The sequence below is a fragment of the Ooceraea biroi genome, chromosome 4 (assembly GCF_003672135.1).
Source record: "Ooceraea biroi isolate clonal line C1 chromosome 4, Obir_v5.4, whole genome shotgun sequence".
NCBI lineage: Eukaryota > Metazoa > Arthropoda > Insecta > Hymenoptera > Formicidae > Ooceraea > Ooceraea biroi.
The window spans coordinates 17,100,832-17,113,179 of record NC_039509.1 but is presented as its reverse complement, the minus strand read 5'-3'; the positions used below and the strand labels follow the sequence as shown (position 1 = coordinate 17,113,179).

The window sequence follows — 12,348 nt, the reverse complement described above, 5'->3', positions numbered from 1 at the left end:
GGAATACGCTCGCATCGCGCCGGCAAAAACGAGCCGCCGGACGCTCGTGAGCTTTTGCGCTCCGCGCCACAACCATCTGCGCCGGTCTTCACGGCGAATCGCGGCGTCCTCCGGAAGTCCGAAGACTTCCGCGCAACGAGCCGTTGAATCCTCGTAGCCGACTAATTGCAATTAAATACAGCGGCGTCGGAGGGTACGACGTAGAAACGTAAGCAATCTGCATCTGCAATGTTCCTCATGCACGTTCGCAGGTTTATTTGATTACGTTTTCGCGCGTATTCGTGCTCGTAGCATCGCGGAGCGCGCGCTCGATAACAATTATGATATTATCTGCCACGAAATCACCATACCGACTATACATAAGTACATGCTCATGGGGTTTGTAATAATCTCACATTCTAGCGTTACCCGAATGAATAATGAAAATCGCCCAGAGTCATTTAAAGTGCATTAAGTTATGCGCGCATAACAGGGTGGATGCACGAGGCCGCGGCGGCCATTTCGCTCGCCATAAATTGTGATCGCGATGTATCGCGCGATCTACATTATGTTTATTAGATAATCAATATGGAAATGAGCCCGTGGTCCCCGAAGTCGCGTTTGCATTCCTGTCGGAATCGGGCACGGGGGAACGGGGGCTCCCGGCCGCACTGGAATGATTCTCCTCTTGAGAACCGAGGAGAGCTACGTGTCAGCGTTTTCCTTTCCCGTTCCCGAGAGGCGCTTCTCGCATCACTTGAGGCACCATGTCTGCACGTGGCCATTGTACGCGTTATGACGCTCGGCATCGTAACGATTACGGTCCGCTCGGCTCCTCCTCGGGAGGAGTGCATCTACACGCGTCTCCGTTCGTCACGCATCGTAAAATACATCAAAAAAGCCCCGATGACCCCGATCTAGGAAGAGGAACATCCAGGGCGTGCGCGCGCCCGCGACCAGGATCTCGAACGGGAAAGCCGCAGCGTGTTTCACGTTGATTACAGAGGCCCGATCCTGCCGATGAAACCTACCGCTACCGCAGTTACGACAAAAGCAAAAGATAAAAAAAATCAAGACAGGTATGTGACGAAAGCGGGGAAGGAGAAGAGGAGGAAGGGGGGCGGTGTGGGACCGCGACCGCGGTCCAGAGGAACGATAATAAATGTGAGCTCGCCGGCTCCGTTTTATTGGCGTGAACTCGCTCGAGCGAGCAATGATCCCGATTATTTGAATATCGTAAAAGCATTTGAATATACCGTAAATGCTGGCCGCTCGGCCAACCGTAAGCGGACCTGCGAACGTCCACGGGCGGTCTCTCGTTCGAGGATAACGTCAGATATCTCAACGTCACCAAGGGTGACGTGTCTTTTGTCGGTGTTATTAATGAGCACGATCATGAACTCTGAGCACAGAGCACGTACTTGGAACTTGAAATTCAATTGACAAATGTCTTTCTCGCGTTCGCCCAGTCCAGTTCTCCAGCATCTCGATACATAGATTGCAGATAGAAAATGAGCCTCGTCCTGAATAATCGCGACGCGCGAGTGTCATCCGATCGTGTCATCCGTCCGATGACTGTCAGTCGTCAGTTTTTTTCCGGACCGGACTACGAGATCGAGAGAGCGGTTGTCTTACGTCGCCTCACGGGGGAAACGAATCGCGCGCTGATGATACACGCCGGTACACGCAGGAAATTGAAGTCATTAATGCCCGGGACCGAGAGACGAGTAACGCCCAGTGGTCGAGATAGCGTCGAGTCGCGTCGTTTCGATGCGTGGACGCGATACTTTCCAGGCTCGCAGGCCGAAAAGCTCGCCGTTGGAATCTTAGCCGAGGGCATTGCCCGGACAACGTCGCGTCTATCAAACCATCTTCGACGTGCATCGTCCGTGGTCTGCACCAGGTCAGCCCAGGTGTGCTCTGTCAGCATTTTGGGAACCCGTCGCGGATTCGGGAACCATTGAGGATTAGCCGCGAGATTCTGAGAGCACAACGAGAGAAATATATGGCGTGAGACATGCCGATTCGGATCCCGTTTCGTCTGTCACCGGGCACACCAGCCGGGTGTCCATTGTGGAGATCGTATGCCGTTATGAATCTCTAGTTATAAAACGGGTCCTTCGTCTCTCCGCGCCGAGAGAGGATACCGTCCTTCTCGCTCCTTTTTCTCCCCTTCTGCCCGAGCAAAGTGTATAACTGTATCTTTTCCACGAGACGCACACGTGCGTCCGTGGCAGCGCGCGGCAAACGTGCAGATGCGGAGAGAGAAAGAGAGAAAGAGGAAGGAGAAGAGAAGGGCCCCGTCGAAGGAACGAACGGGTGAAGGAGACGAATTCAGCTGATGATGCTCGACAGTTCGGATTATCATCGCGAGAGAGATCTAATTCACGGCTCGCCACGAGGACGCGGATGTATCGCGGTCTCTTTCTCTTTCTCCCCCTCTCTTTCTCCCTGCACCGTTAGACGCTTCGATGCACTTCGTTTAGCGAGATGACATTTAATTTAAGCGTGCCGCGGAACAATCGGCGTCGGAATCGCGGTAGTTGTCGTCGCGCGGAGAACGCGACTAGCTTTTCGAGCGAGCTTTTCGGGTGAGCTTTTAGACGCGGATGGACGCGAGTACAGGAGGAGGAAAATCGAGGCCGTAACGACTGCTTTCCTGCGTGCGTGCGCGCATGATCGCACGGGAATTACGCATTCATTGACATAATGGTCACGCGGAAAAGTAACCGGCGGTAATTACGGCGAGAGAGGCGGCACGAAACGGGTCGGTTAATTGCGAGACTCGCGGCATCGGGAATGCTCAACCACGTGCGCGGTAGCAACATTATTCATCCAGGCGGCATAACGGGACGCGATAATTAACACCGCCGCGGAATTATTGGCTAAACACGCCGGCAATAAAATCGGCACGGCGCGGTACTCGAGAAAACTCCCCGCGCCCGAGAAAACTATACGCGCGCGTGAGAATCGCGTGCATTTGCAATGTTAAACGCGATAACTATATCGGGACGGGTTCCGCGCAGGGGAGTGGAGAGGAGAGAGAAAAACGCTCCCTCGAGCTCCCGCGAAGTGGAGCTCGCGAGTTACACGGTACTCGCGATAAATCATAAACGAAGTTACGACGAGGCTAATTACCGTGCGGTGCGGAGCCACGTCGCGAGCTTTAGGCGAGGATACTCATTACGATCTAGCAGCCGGTCGCGCGTAGCGTTAAATGTACCGCGTGCAAGACTTCTTCATCGAATCAGCTTGATCGTTGCGGTCATAATGATCAAAGTATCATGACTTGAATCAATCACGCTCAACATCGGTGAGTTACGATCGGTTTTCGTGTGGGTAACGCACAGCTAGTACCTACCTATCGTTTTTCAATTGCCGCTCCTTCTGAAACATATCGGAGACTTGGAATTCTTGGGAAAGAATCCGAATTTCAGATCACACTTTCGTATCAGAATTGATAACGCAACGATATAAACAGAGTTAAATACAGCCTTTGATCCGAGTAGGATGTCTTTGATAAGACAATCATGTTCGATTAATCGCACCTGGTAGCGTCCGGTTGCAAACCAGTTGAATCAAAACTCGATCCGCAGTGAGAGATCCGTCGTTCCGAGCGACGAGCGCCATCGATCGTCGTTGGACGGATCACACGCGCCCGTGAGAATCCGCTCGCGTGTCGAAGGAACCGATTTTGCGTAACAAAGCATCGCTTCCGTCGAGCGCGTGCACGTACACACCTTTGTTCGCCGCTGGAACAAAGACGATGCACGAGAGCCGTGCCGCACGTTCACGCATTGTGAGCGGGCCTTTAGGGCGCTCCATCGCTTTCACGGAGGAATTCCGAGTCGTGGCAACGGGCGTGCAACGGGCATGGAATGCGAGGATCGTGGTAGACCTCGACGTCGGTTCAGAAATTCAGGTACCGCCTGAACGTGCCTGATACTTCCGACGCGTCGCGGGACACGTGTTTACACCCACGTGACGCGTTTGTATCGTTATCGCGCGCGGGGGACGCCTGCATCGAGTCCCGTGATCCGCATGATTTATAACATCGCGTAACATCGCACGCGAGAATCCGGCTGCAGTTGACCGACGTTTTCTGAAATCCTCTTTTCTTTCTGTTTATCTTTGTTTCTCTCTTTTTCTCATGATCTTAGATTGAAGACCTTCGTAAGAAGACTGTTTTCCTGCAGAAAAACAATTTTTCTTCTTTGAGAGTCAGCTCGCGGATTATATGTATGCAGAAAAAAATTATGACAGTTTAACCGTTCCGCTCGTACCTCGTGCGAGCAACCTTGTTTTCGTCGAAATGTCATTACTGCAACTGATTTGTGCGACTGCGAGAGATGCAATTATCACGAATGTCAGTCGTATTGTTCGGTTGTTTTGTGGTTTATTCGTTTCCCACGACCGCCAGCTGCATGCGGGAATACACCCGCGAGAGAGACCCAGGTATATAAAACAATTCTTACGTCGTTACGCGGAAAAGATGTCGCATCGTATTAGCGCCGACTTGGGTTCCGCGATGCATGCGATACCGCAGATTTATGCGATGTGCCGGTTACAAGCCGATACGAATCCAGATTACGTGAGAAATCATTTCCTAACGTTAACGTCGCGCCGCGCAGCTATCAAGAGATCCCATGACACACATGTGCCACGGCGCACCAATACCACGGACGATGGAAATCCAGCTTGGGAACAGAGCTTTGCATTGAATCAAATTCAGTTTTTCCCGCGAGAACGGTATTTACATAACGATATTTCAGAAATTCCACGATGCGCCTTTCAGCGTCGCGAACTGAATCGCGAGCCCAAGGATTCTGTTGTGTTTTTTTCGTCTGTTAAAAACTAGTTCACCGTAGCCGTAGTAAAACAATGGATTCCCATCCGATTAAGAGGCAAAAGAAGAAGAGTCGTGAGATCTGCTATTACGTTCTACCCTATTACAGCATGCACCTCGCGAATACGAATACGCATTTGTCTGAACTCGCAGGACCTCGCCAGACCTCGTGGAGATCAAATCGAGTCAGGTCAGGCCGGATCAAGTCGGGTCAGCGCGTGATCTTTCACGAATCGATTCAATGGGCCATTCGTTTGTTCTTATTGCAGCAAGACCATTGCTTGTCTCTTCCCTTTTTTCTCAGAGATGTTTCATTGGTGTTCGCGACATCGGCGATGCATACGAAATTCAGGGTAAAGTTAACATGAGACATATAAACGACGACGATGACGATCGTTCCGCGCTGCATTACGCGACGATTAATCATGTTTCAGGCCGTTCGCAACTTTTCTACTTATCGGCAAATTAATTCCAGCGTTTGATTTATGCGTTTCAGGGAGCAATTGGACCAGCGTCACTCATAAATCGCTGCCAGCGAGTTCCGGAACTTCCTCCTAGTTAGAATGATCTACGATCGGGCGGCGGCGATTTCGCGCGATACCCCATACAACCCCTTTGCCTCCTCCTCTTCTTGTCTGGCAAAGGGAAAAATTGCGAGACGGAATAATCGTCGTTGCTTCTCGAGGAAGAAATGTGCGGCCGAGAAACGCAGGCTGTTCGCCGTAACGGCGAATAGAATCGAAAAGAAACGCTCGAGCAGCGCGTCCGCGAAAAAAATGTAAAAGTGCTACTTGCTAATTGGATGCTCGCGCAATTAACCGGAGGTAATGACGGCGATGAGCACGATGGGGTATCGCATTGTGCTCGCTAGTTCGCGAGGACGATACTTGCGCCGCCGTTTTCTCACACCTCTTAAAGCCAGTCAATTGACTTGGCGCAATAACGAGCGCGTTTATCTCGCAAACACGTTAACGCGCATTACGCATAAATTGTCGCGTGCGATTAACGCGAAACACTTGCGTTAGTTGCGCGTGTTCCAGTTGCATTAATGAGGATAGGACGAGCGCAACGAGGACCGGTGATCTACGGATCTATGATGACGAAACCGTGATCCGATTCCGAAAACGAATCGTCGTACCACTTTTCGAGATTTCGACTTCTAAAGTGCGATTGACCTACTTCTGGCATCAAATGCGACAACTTTCCTGTCAACTTTCGCGAAGGAGACCAGAAGTAGAGAAATTTTGCAGGCACGCGCGCGAAAATTGCTACGAAATTGTCCGTGCGTGAGATCCGTTGCTGCGTTTGCACATACGGATCTCTTAATCCGTCACGCTCTGCATAAGAGATCGCGCGACAATTTCTAATCATCACCTACGCGACCATCGCCGCGCGTCGTAAAGTTAATAACCGATTTACGAGATGCATTTAAATCAATTTACGGTAGAAAGTGTACGCGTCACATTCAGTTACTTTGCGACGATGGAAAGCCGAGTATTTTTTAAACGATTAAGCACTCCGTTGAACACGTTAAGTGCTTCAATCAAATTAAATGGAAGACTCTTGCAATATCGAGACTTTACAGAAATTGCAGTCCGAATATAATGACGCAGTTGTGCTTATAAATTTCATATTAATGCTTTTTTTAAATTTGTCAGTTAGAAAGAACCGTTTGTACATAATTGCACGCATAATTGGAACGTATCATATGGAGTTAGATTCCAGGGGACTAGTCCTTAGCGCAAGTGCAATTAGCTAACTCGTGATCTAATTTATTCCGCGTGATTCAGCGAAGTGTCGAAAGCCAGTAACGAACAGATGATTAGAAACCGTGTTTGTCGTGTTGATCCTCACGAAACAATTGTTTTCGCACTTCCCATATCGTCTGGCTGGTTCGTTACAAGTGACAACTGACGAGTTAGCAAATTACAGCCACATAGATAAATTACGCTTCGTAATTGCGACGTGCATGTATAACGCGCGGTATGATTCTCTCTAAATTATATACGTGGAAATGCCTGACGATATACTGGGACAATAAAGCGATTCCGCAAACACGGAGTAACGGATTCGATGATATCTCTGTAATTAAAAAAAAGGAAAGGAGAACGAAAACAAAGAAACTACATAATCGAACGTGTTACTTATCGCGAGCCGGTTTACCTCGATTAAAGTCTTGTTTCAGCGCAATCAAGTACAGTATTTACGGTCGCGGCTTATTTACATTGTTACTTAATCACAAGATAGTGGACATGCTGGACACGTTCGATCACACTTCCGGAATTTATCGGCTGTCACCTGCCCGCCTATCGACCTTAACAGAAACGCTACGATGCGCGGTGTTTCGATTAATCCGCGTCTGCATTTATCAACCGACCTTCGCGATCCTCGAGCCTCGATGATATTCGTCGAGCAAGATGACGTACAGCTCGACGAAATATACGTAGCCGGCATAAATGGCATATCCCGTTGTACACAAGATTGTTTCGAAGTAACGAGAACTACTACGCGCGCGTCCGTGTTCAAGGCGGTTCTCGAGGTGCTCGGTGTGGCTTTTCTTTTGCAAAAACAATCTTTGCTTGGCGATGCTGCATCGCGTTACGCTCTATATAATGCTTCTTCGTTTTTTCAGGCATTCCTCACATTTCTCGGGCAGATACGCGCGCGATCGAGGGGACCGTTTCCTGACATTTTTCCCGAAACTCCTGAGGACACCGACAGAAGAAAAAGCCTTTCCGCGTCTCCGCGCAAATCGGCGATATAAAATATCATCGGACAAGGTAAATTGGAGAGCTCGATTAAAAGATCAGAATCTTGACATGAATGCAATATAAAAAGGCTGCATATTAAAACGTTATGTACGCGTGCATGTGTTCGGTGTGTCGATCCAGCTCCATACGGGCTGGACTGGTCAGAGAAAAGAAATGATTACCCTGCAACTGACTAGTCATCATTAACCAGATACGTAAGAGCACTTGCCCGACGGTTTGAGTTAATAAAATTGAGTTGCATGTTTCGCGATTTTTAAGGGACGCTCGAGAAAAAGTGGGATTCTTCGCGCGTCACGAGGAGACTACTACGCGAAAGGCGTGCCGACTGTTTTCAGCGGATGCTGTCTCAGTCGCCTGGTAACTTTTAATCGGACGTCATGCTCGACAAAATGCGCGTACGTACGGTCGGGACGAGCCGCGTGCGCTCCGATTATGGCAGCGCACCGACGGAAACGGTTTATTAGTATCAAATGGCATTAAATTGCACGGAACACCATGTACAGCGTAAATTGGTACCGAGTTACACGTTGCGTTTAAAGAGTCGCCGTTTGAGGAGAGAGGACTGCCTGATCGCGCGTATACGTGCGACTCGAAGCACCGGATTATATCGGCCGATATGAGCAAAATGCGACTCTGCACGCACTGGTAAACCTGTACACGGTGGTATCCGCGAACTAGTACGCGGCCTTAAACCGGTATGCCTGAGAACGTATGCGCGACGTAAGATCGCGTCGAGGAAATGTCAGTGAAATGTGTTATTGTTATCATTATCGCCATTATTGCCCGCGTACGGTTATTATTAACCCGCGACTGATTTTATTAGGCGCAACCGCACGCAGGGACGGTGACTTGTGCGCTCGATTGTGTGCAAAACGTTAACGGACGTAAGCGGCCTTACGCGCGGCCCCGCGCTGTTGAAACTCTGCCGAGCTTCATGTACCTCACATTTACTGCAGCGTAATGCAATCCATTATTATTCGACTCGGTTTCTCAACGAGAGAGTTTTTTTTCTTTCAGATCTCACGCGAAATCAATCCGCGCTCGGGAAGAAGCGTACGGAGGAAGGTTGCCCGTTTCGCGGATGTTGTCATCGCTCTCGATCTCGAAAATAAGCGGATTGCGAAGACACGTCACACGGGAGAACAAGGGACTCTGTGTGGGTCGAGTGAAAAATCCTTCGAGCCACGCGCGACTTGATTAGTCTAATATGGAAGCGGCCGTGACACGTCGATAGACATTGCCTGTCCCAAAGGTTCCACCCACTCGTCGATAAAGGAAAGTTTTCCAAGCGAATATCATTATTTCTCAAATTATTAACAATTGTAAGTTTTTAGAAAATCTCCGCTTGAATTATTTTACATGTGTATCGTAAGCATTTGATGGCACCTAAATGTGGCAAAACTGATGTCTCATCAATACCGACGACTAGTGACGACATCGCATCAATATTGATGATCAATATTGCACCAGTACTGAAAACATATATCGCTCGTAGAACGTGCCACGCGTTCCATGAGCTTAAACAACTTTTGTTCCTCGCGCATGGACACGCATTCGCAACTGGAAAAAAAGCAAGGCCGATAGCATGATATAGCATGGTATTAAAAGGAATCGAGTCACGCTGGTTCTTACGCGTGTAACGAAGTGCGCATCAATGGCAAGATTATGTCGGAGCGCCGTGTCTTCGAGCCCGCATTCCCGACGCGCGTATGACGTTAAATGCGAGCCTGCTCGAGCCTCTCTTCGTCTCACGTTAACACCGGATCGACGACGATCCGATTCTCAGTGTGCTAAACAAATACGCGAACGTGTAATTCGTTTGTGAAACACGCTGTTCGATCGCGCGCGCTTATCGAGGGTGTAGCATCACCGGAACGATGATAATCGCGATTGTTCGTCGTGCCTTTCGGATTCTCACAAGGCGGACACTTTGCCGGTGATTTCCAAGCGCGAGAACAATAGCGTTTGCCATATCCGCGGCTTCGAAAGCAAAGACGGCGGGAAAACGCTGCGATCTCGTATTTAAGCGAGCCGGGCGTTCTGGCGAATTCTGCGAATTTTAATTGGCGACGACCGGTGGCCGTTTTTACCTGCGCTCGCGATCTCGTTTCATTCATCGCGACGCCGCGCGAGTATGCGTTTCACGCGCGTATACTACGTTTGTATACATGAGAATTAAATTGCTCGCCTCTCTTGTTAGGGACGCGTCGCAGAAAAGGAGAATGACAAAAATCATCACGTCCTCCCCGACAATTATCGAGGAAGAGAAGTTCGAGTGAGACCGCGACTCTTCTCGCGCGGGTAAGAAATTTAAATAAAATTGTCAGCGTGCGTGCGTGCGGAGTAACGTACTCATTAACGCGCGTTACCAATTAGATTCTCGCATTTCCGATGAAAGGCGGTGGCGATAAGTTAAACGGCATCCTTGTAAAATTCATTAATGCGATCATTAAAGTAATTAATCACCTGCCCCCATTGAACATTATTGTTTCTTTATTATAATGATTAATAACCTGTTTAATTATATGCATTACTGATCGTCACATGATGTGTAATTATATATATCATACAATAGTCACTAATGTGCGTAATTATAATCAGTACACATTATAACACCGGCGTTGTACTACGCTGCCGCAAAGCGGAATTAAGGGAAGCGATGCTCAGACTCTTCAATTCGCCGAGCCGTGAAACTTGGTTATGGTCGCGCTCATTGCCGTGTCGAATGCCGAACGTTTCTCAAAATAAATGTCTAACGTTTTCTTTTTACAATCTCGCGATACAATAATTTCCTATCGGGCCTCGTGAATCTATTAATGTCACTATCGAAAGACACGTATCGTATCGTGAATTGTACAAGTTGAAACGAGATAATTGCGTTACCTGAAATTAAACAAATGTTTCCGGTTTCAGGCACATGGAGCCATCAGACCCGCAGGAGTCTGCACAGGGAGAACTGTCGGATTTCAAATGCGGTCCGTCGTGTCAATCGCGTGACTCGAGACGACCGATACGACGTGAGCGAAAAGACCCATCCTCGAATCGCGATCCACTCCGCTCCGTTCCGCGGAACGGCCGGAGGTTTACTGAAGTTGCACTCGCGGCACTCGCGCGCGCGGCACGACCGGCACGGCGCGATGCGATGCGATGCGACGCGATACGGCGTCTCCACCTGCTTCGTAATATAAGCAGAGTTTATCCGAGTTTATCCCCACGATACGTCACCAGTGCTACGACGGGAGGCACAACGCACGCCGGGGCTGATAATAAATTGTTTTCTTGCCATACGTATGCAAAATGGGTAACGAAAGAGGCGTTCTCGACGTTCTTTGTCGATCGCTTCGATAAGTAAACTGAAGTGAACCGCAAACGCGGATTTCTTTGAATGCAAATAGCAGGGGGGCCAATCTTGAATTATATTTAAATATTATATGTTGGATTATAACGGAACCTAGCAATGTCCAAAAGCAAAATTTATATTCGCCCCCTTAATCTCGATTTATTTAATAAACCGGAGGAACGTTTATGGAACTTTATTCGAGAATGTAACGATTCGGGAGAGATTTCTAAAATGGAATTTCACGTACATTAAAAAGTTCGAAAATAATGTTGAAGTTCTGATAGCAAATGGAAGGAAAAATTGCGACGCAAAACTTCAGTTTAATATCTGTGACACATTGACTTATGGTTGTAGACGCATCATTTCATTAGATATGCCGTATGCCAGCGGTGAAGCTAGTGTTATCGATCTAGGTGAAACGCTTGACGTAAGATGAAACGGTTTCCACGCATAGTTTCCTATTGGATACACGCATGACAAAAATTAATGTGTTTCCGCAGATGTAAATTTTATCCAGTACGTTTTACTCGAATGAGAACGTCAAGGAAATACCGCTAATTTCTAAACATTTTTGTCACATCTTTGTAATATCTCATGTGTGATTTATTTATGCTTCAGTAAAACCAGTTATAATATTTTTATAACTGTTATAATATTTTTTTAATTGCCAGATTCGTTTAATTGATCAATTTATTATTGAACATTTATGGAAGGAAGTTTATTTTTATTAAAGCATCAGTATTTTGTAGTAAAAGTAAATAACAGTATATAGCTTAAGAAATTTTCATATATCATTTCTTTTCTTTGCAGTTGTTATACTTCTTTAAATGTCAAGATGGATTGGCAATATATCGAATTAGTGAATTACAAACTGATTACTGCATTATTAATAATTATCAAACGTATTAATTTTTTCAAATAAATGATAAACGTCAAATAATCTAAGCAATATAATGATGTTAGCAACATCTCGTTGTTTAGTTTTCGCGTTCTCGGTATAAATTTAAATTCCGTAGCAGTAGCGTATTTAACTACATCTAGCGGTATGCTAAAACTCAAAGCGAACCTGTGCAACTGATGATGAAGCATGTGTCTTTGAAATATTTTTACCGACGGTGTTCATGTTACCTGTCGAAGGTGAGACTGTCCTGCCGGTAATTGCACGCGTTACAGGTACTGCACTTGGAGGATAAGTCCGTCTCTCGGTCGGTCTCATCGCATCGATCCTGATCCTTCCGATGATCCACGACGACGCTCCACGTTCGGTGGATAAGGTAGAGCAAGTACAGCGGTTTGCCTCGTCGGCAGGGTTGCGACCTTGAGTTTCCCATCGTGATCTCTTCTCACTTTGCGGCACACGTAACACGACACTGGACCAGAAAGATCGCGGTTATTCGAAACGCATAATTCCT

The 12,348-nt window shown here is 47.7% G+C and overlaps 1 protein-coding gene across 2 annotated transcripts in view; it reads right to left on the bottom strand.

Annotated features, from left to right (window-relative positions):
* The window catches only part of LOC105282840, a 30,924-nt gene extending 18,576 nt beyond the window's left edge, over positions 1-12,348 (bottom strand). The window contains exon 1 of one of the 2 annotated variants that reach the window (XM_011345104.3): positions 12,065-12,348. In XM_011345104.3, coding sequence (XP_011343406.2) covers positions 12,065-12,267 — 203 coding nt within the window. In that variant the 5' untranslated portion in view covers positions 12,268-12,348. Of the gene's footprint in view, positions 1-10,479; positions 11,537-12,064 lie in introns of those variants that run through there. The other variant, XM_011345112.3, reaches the window with a different exon arrangement.